At 47.2% G+C, this 16,579-nt stretch overlaps 8 protein-coding genes across 9 annotated transcripts; 2 read left to right on the forward strand and 6 right to left on the reverse strand.

Annotated features, from left to right (window-relative positions):
• Nucleotides 1–278: 278 nt before the first annotated feature.
• Nucleotides 279–3,530, reverse strand: LOC119555295 (exocyst complex component 1). The gene is made up of 6 exons (XM_037866612.1): nucleotides 2,754–3,530; nucleotides 2,468–2,695; nucleotides 1,961–2,410; nucleotides 1,419–1,900; nucleotides 847–1,354; nucleotides 279–747 (listed from the first exon to the last, which is right to left on the reverse strand). Exons 1-6 carry the CDS (start codon nucleotides 3,405–3,407, stop codon nucleotides 400–402), a joined length of 2,670 nt encoding a protein of 889 aa, XP_037722540.1. The 5' UTR covers nucleotides 3,408–3,530; the 3' UTR covers nucleotides 279–399.
• Nucleotides 3,531–3,747: 217 nt separating this feature from the next.
• On the forward strand, nucleotides 3,748–4,627 carry LOC119555298. The gene is made up of 4 exons (XM_037866614.1): nucleotides 3,748–3,841; nucleotides 3,903–3,964; nucleotides 4,253–4,422; nucleotides 4,483–4,627. Exons 2-4 carry the CDS (start codon nucleotides 3,919–3,921, stop codon nucleotides 4,537–4,539), a joined length of 273 nt encoding a protein of 90 aa, XP_037722542.1. The 5' UTR covers nucleotides 3,748–3,841; nucleotides 3,903–3,918; the 3' UTR covers nucleotides 4,540–4,627.
• LOC119555297 (DNA-directed RNA polymerase III subunit RPC7) lies at nucleotides 4,628–5,511 on the reverse strand. Its single transcript, XM_037866613.1, has 3 exons — nucleotides 5,280–5,511; nucleotides 5,084–5,212; nucleotides 4,628–5,017 (listed from the first exon to the last, which is right to left on the reverse strand). The coding sequence occupies exons 1-3, from the start codon at nucleotides 5,421–5,423 to the stop codon at nucleotides 4,652–4,654; spliced, it is 639 nt and encodes a 212-aa protein (XP_037722541.1). The 5' UTR covers nucleotides 5,424–5,511; the 3' UTR covers nucleotides 4,628–4,651.
• A 196-nt stretch (nucleotides 5,512–5,707) lies between these two features.
• On the reverse strand, nucleotides 5,708–7,176 carry LOC119553296 (RAB6-interacting golgin). Its single transcript, XM_037863613.1, has 3 exons — nucleotides 6,984–7,176; nucleotides 6,202–6,901; nucleotides 5,708–6,143 (listed from the first exon to the last, which is right to left on the reverse strand). The coding sequence occupies exons 1-3, from the start codon at nucleotides 7,081–7,083 to the stop codon at nucleotides 5,933–5,935; spliced, it is 1,011 nt and encodes a 336-aa protein (XP_037719541.1). The 5' UTR covers nucleotides 7,084–7,176; the 3' UTR covers nucleotides 5,708–5,932.
• Nucleotides 7,177–7,461: 285 nt separating this feature from the next.
• On the reverse strand, nucleotides 7,462–12,092 carry LOC119554377 (ubiquinone biosynthesis protein COQ4 homolog, mitochondrial). 2 transcript variants are annotated; one of them, XM_037865257.1, is made up of 5 exons: nucleotides 12,021–12,092; nucleotides 8,605–8,831; nucleotides 8,330–8,534; nucleotides 7,710–7,933; nucleotides 7,462–7,638 (listed from the first exon to the last, which is right to left on the reverse strand). In XM_037865257.1, exons 2-5 carry the CDS (start codon nucleotides 8,823–8,825, stop codon nucleotides 7,482–7,484), a joined length of 807 nt encoding a protein of 268 aa, XP_037721185.1. In that variant the 5' UTR covers nucleotides 8,826–8,831; nucleotides 12,021–12,092; the 3' UTR covers nucleotides 7,462–7,481. The 2 variants fall into 2 exon arrangements, with proteins under 2 accessions (XP_037721185.1, XP_037721186.1); XM_037865258.1 differs by lacking the exon at nucleotides 12,021–12,092 and adding an exon at nucleotides 9,657–9,920.
• Nucleotides 10,056–11,681, reverse strand: LOC119554376 (UDP-sugar transporter UST74c). Its single transcript, XM_037865256.1, has one exon. The coding sequence runs from the start codon at nucleotides 11,459–11,461 to the stop codon at nucleotides 10,343–10,345; it is 1,119 nt and encodes a 372-aa protein (XP_037721184.1). The 5' UTR covers nucleotides 11,462–11,681; the 3' UTR covers nucleotides 10,056–10,342.
• Nucleotides 12,093–12,342: 250 nt separating the features above from the next.
• On the forward strand, nucleotides 12,343–16,488 carry LOC119554691 (neurofilament medium polypeptide). The gene is made up of 6 exons (XM_037865692.1): nucleotides 12,343–12,616; nucleotides 12,668–12,812; nucleotides 12,868–12,930; nucleotides 14,802–14,855; nucleotides 14,990–16,047; nucleotides 16,110–16,488. Exons 1-6 carry the CDS (start codon nucleotides 12,416–12,418, stop codon nucleotides 16,359–16,361), a joined length of 1,773 nt encoding a protein of 590 aa, XP_037721620.1. The 5' UTR covers nucleotides 12,343–12,415; the 3' UTR covers nucleotides 16,362–16,488.
• Nucleotides 12,943–14,926, reverse strand: LOC119554692. The gene has a single exon (XM_037865694.1). It carries the CDS (start codon nucleotides 14,721–14,723, stop codon nucleotides 13,008–13,010), a length of 1,716 nt encoding a protein of 571 aa, XP_037721622.1. The 5' UTR covers nucleotides 14,724–14,926; the 3' UTR covers nucleotides 12,943–13,007.
• Nucleotides 16,489–16,579: the final 91 nt, after the last annotated feature.

A 16,579-nucleotide genomic window follows, 5' to 3' on the forward strand; every position in this document is an offset into this window, starting at 1 on the left:
AATACAAAAACTTCCGTTGCTTAAGGGTTAGCTTTTAGATATCCCAAGGTCTTTGCCGTTAAGTATATAAAATATTTTACTTTCTATATAAAAAACATTTATCTAACCATGTTTTAAGAAAACTGAATAAGGGAAGTTCAATATTTAGAACTTATACAATCAACAACAGCCGTTTCAAGCCTCTAAAAAGCTCTCCCAAAGGCCAACTCTTTCGAGATCTCCAAGATCTTTCTCTTTGATCCCTCTCTTTTATCGCTTTCGACTTTTGCAGATCCACATCTGTTTAAATATGCGCGCCATATATTTTCCAATCAGCAGAAACAGCGCTTTAAATACTATTGCACTTAAAAATAAAACCCGATTTAAACGCTCCCAGATTTTCGGACAGGAATCCCTCGATCAGTGGGACCGCGCTATGTCCGAGAAGAAGGCGAGTATGTCCTGGATGTTGAACTCAAGGTTGATCATGGCGCCAGCATAGCACTTCTGGATGCGCTCCTCCAGGTAGTTGTACTGGGCAATGAACTCCTCCTGCATGGCGTGCCACACCACCTGCAGCAGGTTCTCCTCCTCGCTCAGGTGCTTCTCTACCTTCTTGTAGAGATTCTCCAGGCCTTTCTTCACCTCGCGCGCCGGATACTGGGCGATCACCTTGCGAAGCTCCTGTTTGGAGAAGGCCATCTGGTAGCTGATTTCCGTTTCCTTGACTCCCTGAGTCACTTTCAGTTGCACTCCCTCAAAGAATTGCTGCAAATGGAGAAGGGAAAGTATGAACAAATCGGATATAAAATATTACTTATAATATCTGTTCAAGTGATGATCTCTTTTGAGAGGTCATTGACTTACATTCAGTTTCTCCAACGGCCGGCCGAAGTACTGAGTCACATACGCTTTTAGCGCATCGTTGTAACACTTCTTGGCCTCTTTTTTTAGGGCATCCAGTCCAGGAACCTTTAGCTGGGCTAACAAGGCATACATATGGTGGTAGTTCTCCATGCGCACCACTTGCACAGGTGTCTTGGGATGCTCCTGCGAATGAAGATGGATTCCCTCAAAGATGGCATTCACCAGCTGCAAGTACCACTTCTCCATATCCGTGCGACGATCTGACTTGCGGAAGATGCCCTCTGCCGTTTGTGCAAAATTCTCGAAGTTCTCCACGTACGGCAGGATGGCCTTTGAGCGCTTATGCAGCTTGGCCTCCTTTATGGACTGCAGTTGGTTGTGCATAAAGCGGTCAAAGCTGCGCTTCACCTGCACCAAGGCAGAGGCGAAGGTCATGCTGAGAAAGGAATGTGTGTCCTGGGCGGACATGACGTGCTGGGTGAGTCGCACGAAGACGTATAGAGAGTAGCTGGGAGTAAATTTAGTAATTAATACTTGCTAATAGTTCTAATAAGATCATTTTGATTACTCACAAACTGTCCACACGCTCAAAGCTCTGGATAAAGCTGACCAGCTCGGGTTCTAGACAACCGAAAAGCCCCATCATCAACTTCCGCACATCCTCGTTAATCTGACGGTCTATCCGCTTCTGTGGCACTCCTTCAGCTGATGGCGAGACAGCTCCCGATATGACTGACTGCGACATGTCCACCGTTTTCTCCATCTCCAAAGTGGTCTGCGTGTTCTTTGTCGTTGGACTGATAACGTCCATTTGAAAAAAATTAATGCAGAACAGCTGCTCCTGCAGGGCAATAGGTTCCAGCTCAGCTAGAACCTTTTCCAGCAGGGCATCGAAACGAATTCGATCGGCACTCTCCACGCCGGGTCCCCACTGATCTCTATTGATTCCCAAAGTACCGTAGGGTATTGTCGACACAGCCGACTTCCTTGAAGACGTGGACATGTCCAGATCCTCCCGAGAATTTCGAAGCTTCTCCGTCACCTGAATTTTAGCCTATCAAGGGTACAACGTGATTAATATACGACCTATTCTTTTAGGATTTTGAGTTCTTACCAAATTGAAGAAGTTCCTCACATCCCTGTCATAGATCTTGCTCAGCGATGCCGTGTAGACTCGCATCAGGCCATCGTAGGTCTTCCGATCCATGGCTTTGGTCCAGTGCATCAGCTCCGTATAGGGCGTCAGCTCCCGATGAACGTTGGAATGATTAGGCAGCGTAAGTTCGGTGCTGGTAACCGGCATGTCCCCTATTTCGTTGCCCAGGTGGATGAACAGGTTATTCATAAACCGACTGACAGTGGCGGAGAACTTTTGTTTCCACTTTTCAAAGCGCTTGCGCTGATCCTGGACTGCCTCCAACCGAAGCAGTGCGGGATCTATATCGCTGTTCATGGCCTGCTGCAGACATTGAGCAGCTGCAATGGCCGCTTTGCGTCCATTAGCGGTCTTTAGGTCGGGTTCATCCAGAGCCTGCTGCTGGCTGTGCGGCAAGTCCAGTTGGCTCTGAGGAATAAACAAACAATTAAGCTCTATAATACGAGATGTACTTCCAATACGCACTATAACTTTGTTGAGTTCCTTCATCAGCTTGATATTGTTGTTGTTGGCGATCTCGATCATGGCATTTTTGCCGCCAATCTTCTCCATGGTTTCCTTTACGTGCCCCAGGATATCCTCGTAGCTGTCCAGGCGGTTCTCGAACTTGTCCGCTTCGGAGATGGCGTTGTCGATGTGCTCCATCATTTTCAGCACCTTTTGCTCCGAGGCCAGAACACTTTGCATATTGGCCTGCGAGATAAGAAATTATGAGTAATGAAGAATGCTTTTGGAGTGCCTATTTAGTCACCCCATCCAGATCGTGCAGCTCCCGGGACAACTGCTCTATGAACTGCTCTGCATCCTTGATGGCAAAGTCGCACTCGGAGAAGAGTTTGCCCAGCTCGTTGGCCTCCTTGTCCGTCAGGGCGGTGAACTCCTGGGCTTCCTCTTCCTCGTCCTCCTCGTCGTCGGTGTGCTGCGTCTTTTGCGTCGCCCTGCCCAGAGCCACCTTCTCAGGTGACTTCTCCGCCAGCCAGGCAGCGGGCACATTCCGAAACTCTGCCCTCTGGCCACGCACACTCTTCTGGATCTGGCGGTTAAGCACGGCCAGGAAGTTCTGGCGCTCGTGCGGATTGAGGGCGTACCACTTGTACAGCTTCTCCAACTGCAAATCAAACTCGTGCGTCTCGAACTGCTCGTTCCGGCCGTCCACCCACTTGATCTCGTCCAGCTGCCAGCTCCGCTTGCGCTTGTACTCGCCCTCGCGCTGCTCCGACTGCTTGATGAGGCACAGCGTGATTACGGGCACTGGTGGCGCCGTGGTGACCACGCACAGGTAGCAGGGCTTCTTGTCCTTCTTCTTGACCACCGTCACCACGGAAAGGAGGCGCTCGCCGGCGGCCAGGAAGAGCTCCTTCTGCAGCGTGTGCTTGATGTTGGCCATGGCGCCGATGGACAACATGGCTGGGAATGTCTTGCGGAGCACTGGTCACGAAAGAAAAGTCCTGCTTAGAATCAACAACTGGCCAATTGTTTGCACTTGCAATTAGAAAAAGGAGAACGCCTCCGCATCAACAGCTGATTTTACAGAGCTGATAACAGAGGCGTTAACAGGCTATCGGTTAGAGAGGAGCGGGTGACGAGTAACGTAAAGAAATTCAATTAACAATAAGTAATTTCATTCTACTTATTTTTAAGGAAAATATTAATTTCAATATTATAAAATTGTCCCAAAAAAGACGTTTTTGATATCATTATTATTATTTACTTTAATTTTAAGAAGCTCATCGTGAGTGATTTTAAAGGAACGGCTCGTGAGTTTATCTCTGATTTTAGGGTAGGTATTTTCGCTTAACAATAACACGGTCACACTGTTCGACACAAGAAAACTTACGGGTGAGTTTTTATGCGAAAAATTCTTTGGCGTAAAAATAATCCATATTTTACCTATTTCCAGTAACTCTCGAGCAATCATGTTGGTTAAGCACATTGTCAAGCAGGGGCTTCTGCTCAAGAACGGTGAGTTTAGGCGGCGCATCAACTATTTTAAGTGGAACTGCTAACCTTAAAAATTACATAATGTGGGAAGCGAAGAGAGGGACTTCAAGGAAGTGGATAGATATGGTTAACCCCCAATCCTTATAATAACCATGAACATCCTTTATTACAAGTTCCTAACTATGTTTTTCATAATTTAGTTAAAGATAACTATATAATAGTTTGGTACTAGGATGAGATCATATCCCAAGAGAGGGGCTCCCTCATTTTTAAAGGACCTTATTTAATAATCTTTTCCTGTATTTTCAGCTGGCGCCTTGTCGCGTGCCGCTTACCACGTTGGACATGGTCCCCACTCCACCATGAACGATCTGCCCGTGCCCGCTGGAGACTGGAAGGAGCATCACAGCCAGAGGAACGCCAAGTACAATGCCGCGCTCATCACTGGCATCCTGGTCCTGGCCGGTACCATTGGATTCGTGAGTTCCAGCCACTCTCTTCCTATTCAAGCCTCCTCCTAACCGAATTCCCCATTGCAGGTGAAATCTTCTGGTGTGATCCACTTCAACTACTACGTGCCCAAGAGCCTGGACTAAGCCAGTCACCCCCTACGTGTATATTAATCAAACATTTGTGTTAAATAAGCTTAAAGTGGCGACATAGTAAATCACAGATCCAAAAGTATTCAGTTCGCTGGTTTTATTAGTATCAGTACACGGGACCATCATCCAAGTTGTCGTCCTCATCGTTGAACGCCTCTCCGTTGTCAAAGTATGTGGCGCCGTAGTCGTTGTCCTCGTCCATCTCATCATCCATCGCCGCCTCCGGATCGTCCTGGTCTTCCTCCTGCTCGGAGTCCGATTCCTGCTTGACCTCGTCCTGCTCGCCACCGCCAGACTTTAGTTCCTTCTGCTCCAGCACCTTAAGTCTGTCCTCGATGTTGGTCTTCTTGGCTAGCAGCTTGGGACGTGCATCTGCAGCCCGTCGCTTTCGACTGGAGATGTTTAGCTCCTGGGGCATGGCCTTGTAATTGAACTCTGGCTGGGTCTTGAGCTTCAAGCGAGTCATGGCTTTCTGGGGTTGTCAGAAATAGGATTAGGGATGGTAAATAATAAGTACTTATGTAGCTAGGCTTGTCACCTCTCGCCAGTCCTTGTGTTCCAGCTTTTGAGACTCCTGGCTGGCGGATACAATGTAATAAGGCGAGTCACGCATCCTGTTTAGGAAATCCTCCTTCCACAGCAGTTGGTAGTTTTGTGTGGCAGTTGTCTATCACAGGAATATTAAGAGCATGTTCAACTATGTTTTTAGTTAGTTTAAATAAATTCAAATCCACCTCTAGGGTAGTGGGCCTGTTCAAAACAGGCGGAAATGTGGGAGGCGGCGCTGTCTGCACCGGCAAATCCTTGGTGCAGCCCAGCATGGCCATTTGCTCGGCTGTGAGGGTGCCTGTCTTTCCACCCCTTCCACGTCCAGCCATTATTGGATTGTTTCTTATTTAATTACGCTGAGAAATATTTATTTTCCGCTAATTTTGTTTAGCTTTTGTGCACGTTTATTTAACTCAAAAAACGATCAGCTGCTGGGCTAACTTACGGCGTTGCCACATAGTCGGAACAAAACAATAACAAAAGAGTTTTAGGTCGACTTTTGATACCCTTCTTTTTCAAATTTTCTTAACCGCCTTTGTATTTATATAAAAATGTATTTTCATTTTACACATAACATATACATATTTTATTGCAATTTGCACTTTTTCACTTACACTATGAACAGTAAATACATACTAATATTAGAGAGCACTCTAGCACATATAGAAGCCCTGTTTCAATTTACAATTTCATAAAATGTAGCAAAATAGAATTAATATAATATCAAGTTTCCGAACAAGTTTCCTTTTTAGCGAGCAAAGACGTTAACTCGCTGGTCAAATTAAGGGAAACAGGGCTGAAGCAGGCTGACAATTCGAATTTAACAAACTAATTAGGCTCAATTGACATTGGGTGGCGAAGAAGGGGGCTCATCGGTTGGCGCCAGGCCGACTTTCTGCATCAGTTCCGTGAGCTTCTGCGCCTTCCGATCCTCGTTGTGGGCAATTACAGTGCAGAGATGCTCGGTGAGCAGCTCCTTCTTCTCGGAGGCATTGTGCAGCTCTATCTTGGCCCGCAGGAACTGAGCTTCGATCTTGACGTATTGTTTTCTGTAAAGTTAAACGTTATTAATACAGCCTTATATAGGTTTTATGCTCCCCCACTCACTCTACATTGGAGAAATGTATGCAGGCATTGTCGATCTGCTTCCTCAGCAGGGCTACGTCCACAGCAAGATCGCTCTCCAGCTTGGACAGCTCGTGGCGGATCTCCTCGATCTTCCGTGACTCTGCCGCCGTCTTCTGGGTGTGCTGCTCGATGGCCTGGTAGAGCATTTGCTTCTTCTGCTTGTTCTGCTCCTCGATCATGCGACGATGCTGCTCGAAGTCCTTCAGCGAGATGCCCTTAAAGGGTGAGTCAGTGTTGAGGCGCTCCCGCGATGTGGACTCCTTGCTGCTCGGCAGGATGCTGGCATCGTCTATGGAGCTGCTGGTCTGGCCTTCACCGCCCCCGATCTTCAGTATCGAACTGTCGTCGGTGGACGTTGCCTCAGCATCCGCATACGTGGCAGTGGGTTTCTTATCTCTAGCTGTAGCATGCCCATGGTAGAGTGCCTCCATTAATGAATCGGAAAGAGCGCGCTCGAGGTTCAGCGAGCCATGTGCTGCGTCATCTTCCGCCGTGGGAGTTGGCGCCTTCTCCGTGGGAGTTGCCGATCCCGATTTGGCCTTTTTCGCCACATCCGGTTTTTGGATGGGCTTCTGTGGTTGTTGCTGTTGCTGCTGCTGCTTCCGTATTTGATCCCCTTGCCGGAAGATCTTATCGGGCATCCGCCGAATGCCGGGTTGATTCCGGAGCGCCTGTTTCGCTGCTCACGCACACATGGAAGGTTTTTTATTATAAACAGATAATTGTTTACACGCTTCGTGGTTCATTCACGGTGATCTAACCTGCTTCCAGATTCGCAGGCCGCCTGCCCACGCTGCCCTCCTTCACGCCCGTTATCTTGAGGATCTCGTCGTGGCTAAACCCATTGAATTTCTCAGTCATGGTGCGGGACTCACAGATAATTAGCCATTAAACAAGAGTGGACCGAAAAACAATACACAACACATCAGCAAAAGCAAACAGAGCGTTTATGGTTGCCAGATGGGTTTAAATTTGGATGCGATCATTTTCGAATATAGGATGTTCCCACTAGTGCTTAAAAATAATTTTTAATAGACTTGAAATTAATTTAAAATTTTAGATCTATTTACATCTTATAATTTCCTATTTATTTAATTAATAGTTATGTATTCCCATTGGTAAAAACACTACTAATTTAATTTTCCAAATTCTCAACAAGAGTTGCCAGATAGTGCCTCGATAATCTGCGATCACTTGAATCGATATCTCCAATCGATAAGTTCCACATTTAAAACAAAATTTAAAAATAAAACGCCTCATCAAGCTTTATTCAACACAGTAATGCCCAATTCGGAGCGCAGTTCGTGGATGTTCTGCTCCCAGCGCTTTTCCCAGTAGACGGGCATCAAGGGCTTAGTCCGCTTGCCATTCTCCAGGGCCCAGGGCAAATAGCTCTTCAAGTACGCACGCCTCTGCCTAAGAAGACGAACAAATAAACAAATGCGTGAATGGAGGCATAATTGGGCACCGCAGTTCACTGAACTCACTTGGGACGTAGGCGAACTGCTCCGAACACCGCGCCTCCGTAACACATGGGCAGTCCCGTGTTCAGGGCCTCCACCCACTTGACGGCCACCTCGCCGAGCATGTTGGTGGGCATGTCCAGCACAGTGTGGATCAGGTCGTGGCATTCCCTGTACCGCGTCATCAAGTAGGCCAGCTTGGGGTCCTCCAAAAACCTCACCGCCATGCGACTGTCGGGCGTGACTTGCTGAAAGTTGGTTACCGAAATTAGTGTCTAATCGATTGATGAAACCTAGACAACTTTTGTAAGAAATATATTATATAATATAATATAAGATATATGTTACATTTAAAAAACACATTCAAACTACTAAATATAATTAATTAACTCCAAATTTCTAAGCGCTCATCTCTCCTAAAAAATAAGGAAGTTTTCTTTTTATATTTTTAATCGTAGCTGATATTGTGAAGTCGGGTTAACAAGTTTGATCTTAACTTTTAAATTATTTTCTTTCGCATTTGGCACAACTATCTTGATGTTGGCTTCCTATCCCACTTATCTATAGAATGTCTCTGAACCAGATTTCTGCACGTGTTGTGTTTACTAACTTGTTCCTCATTTTTTATCACCCGCTCTACTTACATTATCTTTCAAGAACTTGACGTAAGAGGCCCCAAACGTATCTGGTGGCAGAGTTTCCAGGTATTTGAAGTCAATAGTGCTGGTATGGATGCGGGGCTTGTCGGCCATGATGCGCTGACCCTCCTCGCTGGCCTGCATGGTGTCCAAAATACTCCAAAGGGCATCTTCTCCAGTGGTCTCGCCCAAACAGGCGATCATGTCGTGACTTTAAATGGGAAATAAATGGTTATTAGCTATGGTTATTGATCAAAATATTATAATATATTATATCCCACCGTCTTGGATCTAGTAGGGCAGCAATGGAGGACCCTGCTCCCAGGAATAGCCGCTGGAAAGGGGATATCTCAATGCGATCCTTGAGATACTGACGCTCGAAGGCATCTTGGGGCTCTGCCTCTGGCGATTCTGTGGCTACCGCTTGGCTATTTACCGAACCCAAAGTAAGACTTCGTCGCAGGGCCAGCGGCTTTGGGAAACGCCAGCAGCGTTGCAACATGATGATCTGGGGATTCAAAGAGGAGACATGGGGAGGCACACCCGGTGACCTTATCAGCACGATCGTCGGCATCATCATTACCAGCAGCGCACATAAACATGACCCTGACTACCTGTCTTCGGTTAAAGCTTGTCGCTCGGGCCGTACGTGCCCACTTTCAATAGCAGCGAATATGAGCAAACAATTTGTCCATAATGTGGGTACGCGGACAGGGCTGATGCTGACTAACAATTTACCTCACCGCACTCGGACCGCCCAACGGTTAAATCCGAGAAAACCTGTTTCGGCTTCCTCATTACCTGTCCCCACTCCGAATCCCTCATTCGCCACCTATCAATATCGCGGGGTCTCAAAATAAAACCTAAACAAATGGCTGCAGGGGGCACTGGCACCTCATCTCGGATTTTATGCTTAATTTCAATGTCGTCATTGTTTTTTGAATAAATGGCTAGTCACTACTTATAGGAACACCACGGCAATGCTGTGTATTTAAAAAGTAATTGCACATAAAAACAATCTAAAAGTAAACAAAATTTACAGTCCGTAGTTTTAGACAATTAAGAGTATATTATAAGCACTTTGTCGCTTGGGTTAACTAATTCTTAGAAACAGATATCCATCTTAAAGCATATATTTAGTTAGGAGACAGCAAACAGAAGAGTTTCAGCTGCGCAAATTTATTTACTTCTATAAGAAAGCGAAAATTCTTTAACAATCCATTTCGTTACTCTAAACAGAAGTCTATTCTTAGGCAATCTACAAAAGCAAACGGAAAATCACAATGTCTATGCCCAAAAACTGAAGGCGCGCTTATCTATATTTTATTATTACCACTCGCAAACGCTCCCTGGCCTGATAATGTTTTTTTCCCTAGAACAACATGAATAACCCGATCTCGTCTACAGAGTAGCCCGTAATCGGTCAACTCATTCAAACGTATTCCGCCGAGTTGATGACGCTGCTGGTTTGTCCAGCACTGCAGTACTTTATTTTGTAGAATTCTTAAAGTTCCAGCGAGTGTTTACCCAGAACAGATAAACATCCGATTAAGCAAAGGTAATTGAAAAGTCGCACAACGTGGTTACACATTTAACTCCAACAACTAATTAGAGCAGCACATGTGAGGCCAATAGTTTTTTCTTAATTAGCAAAGGGAGAGTTGTGGAGTGCTGGTTGAGGCAATCTTATCGCTAACGACCCGAAATGGAACAGAAGATAGAAAACAATCGGTTATCTGGCACACCCAGTGCGGCGGAGGAGCTGGATGTCTGTGTATTTCTATAACTTATGACACTTTCGATGCAGGAAACAGTTGCATGCGGACAAATGTACAAAGTGATTAAAATTACATAATTGCTAAATTACACTCTTTTAGATACATAGCTAGATATATGTACAGAGACGATGCGCTGTGTGGCTATAGGAAAATCGAATACGAAGTCGCAGATCGCAGAACGAAGTACGGAATACGCTAAACATATCGTATGGCTTTGGCTTGAGTTTGAGCTAAGACGAAGCTAGACATTCTCGCCGCGGGTGGTGGGCAAGTGGGCCTGCTTATCGGGCGCCCGTTTCCGCCGAAAAGTGACGTACGTGTACAGCAGACTAGCCAGCACGCTGATGTTGATCCCTATGCAGTTGAGCCACGAGAAGACGTAGTCGCCGCCAATGAACATGCCCAGGTAGGTTACGCAGATGTTCTTCAGGCATCCCACAATGGTGGTGGTCAGTGCCGAGTTGAACTGCGTGCACAGGATGGTGCTGTAGGACAGGATGAATCCCATCACGCAACTGAGCAGGAACTGCAGCACAAACACTGAGTCGTTCCACTGGCCAAAGTTCAGCGCCTGCTCCAGATCCCCAGTGGCATAGTTGAGGGCCAGGGCGGGCAGGAACATGAACAGCGAGTTGTAGTACATCAGGCCGTACTTCCCGATCTCCGAGGTGTCCAGTTTTTTCTTTACATACACTCCATTCGAGGCGGTCAAGGCGTTGGTGATCATCACATAGATGTAGCCCCGCATGTTGAAGGACAGATCATCGGAGGCGGCCAGCAGGGCTCCACCGATCATGGCGTACACGCTGACCTGGACCGCATTCGAAGGTCTCAGTCCCAGGATCTTCAGCTCCAGCAGCATGGTCATCAGGATGGAGAAGCGCCGCAGAGCCGCAAACATGGGCAGACTCAGGGTTTTGGTGCCGCCCAGGCCGAACATCATGTTGCCCAGAAAAATCAGTGGCAGTGGGAATATCTTGGCGAATGTGTTCCTTTGCAGGGGCGGAAAGGAGACCAGTTTCAGGCGCTTTCCCACGCCCAGGACCACAATGCTGGCCGTCAGTTGGCCCAGGCTGAGGAACAGGAACGAGGGGAAGTGGTAAGAGGTCAGCACCGTCTTGTTCACCACCGTGATCATGAAGGAGGACAGGCCGTAGAACAAGGCGCTGCCGATCTTCTTGACGAACACTGCAGACTCCTCGCGCTCCCGGTGACTGAGCTCCTTGGAGCCGGATCCATTTAGTAGCGATGCTCCCCCCGAACCGCCGATCTTCTCCTCCTTCTCCCTGTCATCATCGCCGTCCGCCAGGAGCGGCTGCAGGTCCAGTGTTGTGTTCCCGCTGCCGCGCGAGACACTCATCGTAATTGCGGGGCGGCTGGTACTTGAATTTACGTGCTTTCGTCACTATCGTTCGTTCGACGGCTACTATCTTGCGGCACGCACATTTGCTCACTTCTTTCGGGGCCTCTGTGGGGCCGGGGAGGAGGCCTTCCCGCAGCACATCAACGAGTATTTGCTATTTTTACCGACGCGAAATCGCAGCCATTCTCCGCGGAACAGATGTTCAGTGTGCCCTGGCAGAGCTGTCAGAAAATACCGCGCGAATGAAATGCCCTAAATATGCCACCACTGTTACTTAACAGCAGTTAACAGTGGATGTAACACTTTCAGCGGCAGCATCTAGTTTTTCATGTTTATGTTTGCTTTGATTTACCTGGCTTATAATAGTCTTTAACTCACTTTACAAATCTTAATAACCTTAAACTGATATCTGCTCCAAATAACCTAACAGCTACTCAAATAAGAACACAAGTTTTCCACTATAAACTGACCTTTTCACATGAAAATTGCTATCCACGCTGCTTGCAACCACTTTTCACAACTCACAATTAGAAAACTAATTCATTATTGTGCTTACCTTCTTAATTTTAAGCCGGAAAACGCACGACGAATTATCACAAGCTACACCGCTCGAGAATCAGCTGTTCTGTACGAACAATAATAACACTGTAAGCTACAGAGCACAGTGGGTAACCGACTTCAATTTTGTAAAAGAAATTCTGTTAACTAAATTCGTGAGAAGAAAATAGTATTTTTAAATTACGAACAAACTTTCAAGTTTTTTCTAGGTCCTAGTAGTAAGTTAAGAGACATTTACTTTAACTTTCATTAACCTTTTTCACCTTTTGTTTAACATACATCGCGAAGCATCATATCTTTGCCCCACTGTGCGTCGGACATTAATCAAAGTGGCAACGCTGGCTGAAAGACTGAAAATTGTTTGGTTTATATTTGACAACAAACTATATTAAAATGAGCGGCTCAAAGGCGAAAAAGCACAGCAAAAGCGACCAAATTCCCAAGCCCATTAGCATAAAGAAGGAGAAGATGGAGGAGGACCGCACGCTGCACCCGATGACCCACTATATAGACGACCGTCTGGAGCTGGTGAAACAAATTTTTGGGACCTTAAAACCCAAAACTATCATGAACCTGGCACCGGAATTCCTAAAGGTGCGTTGAATTGTGTCTATAAGGAGATTACTTATGGTCAACATTACACAGAAAACCCCCCTGGACGAAATCGAGGAACTCTGCCTGGAGGAGCTCCTCTGCTTGTCCACAAAGCGCCTGAAATCCATTATAGAAGGCACCAAATGTCCCACAGACACCGAGAGCTCTGAAGATTCAGATGTGGAGCGCAAAGAGGGTATGTTTGAGCACTCTTTAACTCTTAGAACCACTCCCTAAAGATCCCCTTTCAGAACACATTTCTCTGGAGGAGATTTCCTCGGACAGCGACATTGGAGGCCAGGAATCCCGAAAAAGTGAGTGCTTTGGCATAAGTTACATTTAATTTAGAGCTGGTTAATCTGTGTTATCTGCACAACTGCACGCCGGAAAGTTAGCCACCGTACTTGAACTTCTCGCAGGCGAAGAGTGGTGACACGTAAAAGGCCCGCAGGATACAGACATCCTCGCCTATGCCAATGACCACGTTCTCAGTGTCCTCCTTGCCTACCTCCAGCGTAACCACAAAGTCGCCAACCTCCAAGCAGCCCTTCTTCCGCATAAAATCCACTCCAAACTCAATGGGACTGTAGTTACACTCGTTTAGCTCCTTGGTGTACAGAACCGGGTGCATATTTCTGCGCAAGTGAAGCGCTCGTGCCAGTTCCACCTTGCAGGTAATGGTCTCCGCATCGTCTGTGTCCTCCAGCGGCATCATCATGTACACTGGGCAGTAGATCTCGACGCGGGAAAGAGCCACACTGGCGGTCTCGCACTTGGTGAACAAAAATATGGCCTGGCACTCAATAGAGCTGATTGTCCGAATGATAAAATTGACTATCGTCTGGTATGAAGTCAGGATGTTCTTCACCACCATTTTGTTCTGGACGACCCCAACTCGATAATCCTTAATGGGCATCAGCTTCTTGACAATCAGCGGATATTTGTTGCACCATGGACTCTTCTGGATGTGGATGGCATCAACCTTCCACAGGAACTCATGCAACTCGAAACGCTTGAAATCGCTGCAACGCTCCAACGGCACGGTGCCAATCACCGGCTTCTTCTGGCATTGCGAAATGGGCAGCACGTCCTCCATAATGTAGTTGTAGACACAGCAGTTAACGTTGAACATGTCCGGAATCCAAAGGTAGTCTACCAGCTTAATGATGCCCAGCAGATCCAGCATGTTGCTCCGCACATACTCAAAGTCGATCATTCCGATCAACTTTAGGCTGAAGCCAGAGTTAAGGGTTTGCCGGATGGCTCGAAGAAAGCTCTTGCATCGAATTTTGGGCAGAACCACATAGTTGGCGTTCATGGATGCGGCCATCTCCAGGTCTTTCATATACAGATCGGGATACACTTCGGGATCCAGACTGTGGCACTGTCTGGGGAGCTCTATAAAGTCGTAGGAGGCCACTAGACCAGCATCAATGATCATCACGGTCAGTGCTTCGCGGAGGGTCTTCACCACCCGACCCCTAACTTCCCTTCCGATCAGCACAATGTCGCCTAGCTGGACAGAGGCGAGATAAGCCCGCAGATTTATCACGTAGACGATCTCCTTGTAGCCTTTGTAGCGGTACGCTTCATCGGTGGTGAGAGTGACCACCCCACCTCTGGCCAGCATCACGGTGCAGTTGTTCCTCAGCCTGCCAACGCGGCAGCACTCGCCATTAATCTCCAGCGCCAGGCCGGTGGTCAGACGAAGTTCTCTTTCCTCTGTGTGCGCCGCAATGGCAATGTTCATGGTGTCCAAAATGGCCTTCAATTCGTCGGGCTTATTGGCCACCGTGTCGACGTGGAAGGTGTATGTGCCATTCTCCAGCATGCGACGCAGCTCGTCGTGGGTGGTTTCAGTCACCAGCTTGGCCACCAGACCCAGATGGTAGTAGCGTCTCCGCTTTCGCCGCCTAGCATGCTTCTCATGAGCCTCGCAGGCGGCTTTGAAATCCTTCAAGCGCTGCTCCAAGTCATGCTGTCCATTGAGCCTCACCGTAAACTTCTCCAGTCGGTTCTCGTCTTCCGGCTGCTCCTCCTCTTCCCCCTGATCCTCTGCAGTTTGGCTGTCTAACTGCGGCTCCACCGCTTGCTGGTTGATCGGCATTCTGGCGTGCAGTTAATTTAAACTATACTTTATATACAATTTTAAATACAATCTGTTTCCATATAATTTAAATTTCAGGCAAGAAGAAGCTTAGAGCCAAAAAAACGAACAATGGAAATGAAAACAAGGAGTGTGAGTATCAACTTTATTAATGTATAAAAACTAAACAAGATCGAACGAACACATTATGACAACTGCCATATACATCTGTGTCCCTATGACTTAAAGTGGCTTAGGTTACTAAGGTTTCATATTTTCATCCACAGCGGGCGGTCAGATGAGCGTGCTGGAATTGCTGGAGCTTCAAGCCCGTGCCAGAGCCATTCGCTCTCAACTTGCCATGGAGCCAATCACCAAGATAGAGGTCAAATCGGACGATGATGACGAGGTACCAGCAGAGAAAGTTAAGCGAAAGGAAAAGGATAAGCGCAGCTCCAAAAACAAGGAGTCCGGCAGCCGCAAATCTCATGAAAGTAAAGCAGCCAAAGAGGGTACAGCGATCCGCTCGGCAGATGCAGATAGTAGCAGCAAAGAACAGTCGGCTCCCCGGAAGAAAATCAAGATCAAGCGGAACTATCGACAGACGTCACCCGAAAAAGAAGTGCCAGCTCCAGCCCCTGCTCCTCCTCCACCGCCGTCCGAAACTTTGGTTGCAAAGAAGGATTCCCCCAAGCAGCCACGTTCCAAATCGCGTTCTGCTTCACCAGATGTGATAACCATACAAACAGAGCCGGAAACATTGCTGATCAGCGACAGCACAGATGATGAGGCCACAAAACAGAAATCAAAGGAAATCATTGAGCCAGCTGTAGCGGAGCCACCAGCTCCAGTCGTAGAAAGCGAGCCGGAGGAAGGTGAAGTCCGCGATGAACCCGAAGAGCCAGCCAAAGCAGAAGAGCCATCAAAGCCAGAAGAACCTGCAAAGGCAGAAGATCCAGCTGTACCAGAACAACCCGCCGATGCTGAGATCCTTTCTAAGCCAGATGAGGCGGAAAAGTCTGAAGAGCTAGATACAACAACGACAAAAGAACAGCCCTTGGTAGAAGCACCCTTAGTTGACCATAATCCTCCTGCCCAATCAAAGGAACTCCCTGCACCCGAACCAGCTGCCATAGACGACGAAGATCAAAACGACGATGTCATTTCAATAGGCGGTGATCTGGAAATGATTGAAGAGATGACCAAGGAAGACGAGCCACCGCCAGTGAGCATTAAAAACGAGAAAAAGGAAAATCTGGCCAATCTCGAGGACATGGACAACGATGTTATTTCTCTGGACACAAGCGAGGATGAGCGAGACAAATTAGAGGAGCCGAACTCCGAGGTATTTTGATATGTCAACGTTAACAATATTTTGTTTATCACCTTTAAACCTCTTATTTTTAGTCCTGGCGCACACGCTACATGAAGAGCTCCAAGGTCAGCCAGGTGCTGGCAGAGTCACGACTGGGAAAACGCGTACGCGACAAACTCAAGAAGTCGAAGCGCAGCAAAGTCGTCGCCAGTGATGAGCAGGCCAAGGTTGAAAAGCCGGTCTCGTTCACTTCGAAGCACGAGGATGGATCCATTGAGCAATATCAGGAGCTGCTGCAGCACCGTCAGCGCAAAACTTCCAGCAGCAGCAAGGGTGATAAATAAATCCACTGGGCGAGGAGGATTGGGATTTTTATTGTAAAGTCGCGTACTGACGCACAGTCCTGGTTTATATGGCATATAAAAAGTCGAATAAAAATCCGCTGTCCTCGGGGGCGGCAGAAAACGTAAACAATTTGAATATATCGTGCTAAGCGCATATTTGATTTCTCATTCGTCTTTTCTTGTAATGCATACCCTATAACAAAGGGCATAAATACAAT

This window comes from Drosophila subpulchrella, chromosome 3L (genome assembly GCF_014743375.2).
Source record: "Drosophila subpulchrella strain 33 F10 #4 breed RU33 chromosome 3L, RU_Dsub_v1.1 Primary Assembly, whole genome shotgun sequence".
Taxonomy (NCBI): Eukaryota; Metazoa; Arthropoda; class Insecta; order Diptera; family Drosophilidae; genus Drosophila; species Drosophila subpulchrella.

What these genes read in the sequence shown, in the direction of transcription:
- LOC119554691 (XM_037865692.1), top strand. Translation starts at nt 12,416, where the DNA reads ATGAGCGGCTCAAAGGCGAAAAAGCACAGCAAAAGCGACCAAATTCCC. An exon ending in TGGCACCGGAATTCCTAAAG is followed by an intron (nt 12,617 to 12,667) that starts GTGCGTTGAATT and finishes AACATTACACAG; the next exon opens with AAAACCCCCCTGGACGAAAT. An exon ending in AGGCCAGGAATCCCGAAAAA is followed by an intron (nt 12,931 to 14,801) that starts GTGAGTGCTTTG and finishes TTTAAATTTCAG; the next exon opens with GCAAGAAGAAGCTTAGAGCC.
- LOC119555298 (XM_037866614.1), top strand. Translation starts at nt 3,919, where the DNA reads ATGTTGGTTAAGCACATTGTCAAGCAGGGGCTTCTGCTCAAGAACG. An exon ending in GGGGCTTCTGCTCAAGAACG is followed by an intron (nt 3,965 to 4,252) that starts GTGAGTTTAGGC and finishes CTGTATTTTCAG; the next exon opens with CTGGCGCCTTGTCGCGTGCC. An exon ending in TGGCCGGTACCATTGGATTC is followed by an intron (nt 4,423 to 4,482) that starts GTGAGTTCCAGC and finishes TCCCCATTGCAG; the next exon opens with GTGAAATCTTCTGGTGTGAT.
- LOC119555295 (XM_037866612.1), bottom strand. Translation starts at nt 3,407, where the DNA reads ATGTTGTCCATCGGCGCCATGGCCAACATCAAGCACACGCTGCAGAAG. An exon ending in AGCTGCACGATCTGGATGGG is followed by an intron (nt 2,696 to 2,753) that starts GTGACTAAATAG and finishes CTTATCTCGCAG; the next exon opens with GCCAATATGCAAAGTGTTCT. An exon ending in TTTGAGCGTGTGGACAGTTT is followed by an intron (nt 1,355 to 1,418) that starts GTGAGTAATCAA and finishes ATTTACTCCCAG; the next exon opens with CTACTCTCTATACGTCTTCG.
- LOC119554692 (XM_037865694.1), bottom strand. Translation starts at nt 14,723, where the DNA reads ATGCCGATCAACCAGCAAGCGGTGGAGCCGCAGTTAGACAGCCAAACT.
- LOC119554376 (XM_037865256.1), bottom strand. Translation starts at nt 11,461, where the DNA reads ATGAGTGTCTCGCGCGGCAGCGGGAACACAACACTGGACCTGCAGCCG.
- LOC119553296 (XM_037863613.1), bottom strand. Translation starts at nt 7,083, where the DNA reads ATGACTGAGAAATTCAATGGGTTTAGCCACGACGAGATCCTCAAGATA. An exon ending in GCCTGCGAATCTGGAAGCAG is followed by an intron (nt 6,902 to 6,983) that starts GTTAGATCACCG and finishes GTGCGTGAGCAG; the next exon opens with CGAAACAGGCGCTCCGGAAT. An exon ending in ATACATTTCTCCAATGTAGA is followed by an intron (nt 6,144 to 6,201) that starts GTGAGTGGGGGA and finishes TTAACTTTACAG; the next exon opens with AAAACAATACGTCAAGATCG.
- LOC119555297 (XM_037866613.1), bottom strand. Translation starts at nt 5,423, where the DNA reads ATGGCTGGACGTGGAAGGGGTGGAAAGACAGGCACCCTCACAGCCGAG. An exon ending in ACAGGCCCACTACCCTAGAG is followed by an intron (nt 5,213 to 5,279) that starts GTGGATTTGAAT and finishes TTCCTGTGATAG; the next exon opens with ACAACTGCCACACAAAACTA. An exon ending in AACACAAGGACTGGCGAGAG is followed by an intron (nt 5,018 to 5,083) that starts GTGACAAGCCTA and finishes TGACAACCCCAG; the next exon opens with AAAGCCATGACTCGCTTGAA.
- LOC119554377 (XM_037865257.1), bottom strand. Translation starts at nt 8,825, where the DNA reads ATGTTGCAACGCTGCTGGCGTTTCCCAAAGCCGCTGGCCCTGCGACGA. An exon ending in TCAAGTTCTTGAAAGATAAT is followed by an intron (nt 7,934 to 8,329) that starts GTAAGTAGAGCG and finishes ACCAACTTTCAG; the next exon opens with CAAGTCACGCCCGACAGTCG. An exon ending in GCAGTTCGCCTACGTCCCAA is followed by an intron (nt 7,639 to 7,709) that starts GTGAGTTCAGTG and finishes TCGTCTTCTTAG; the next exon opens with GCAGAGGCGTGCGTACTTGA.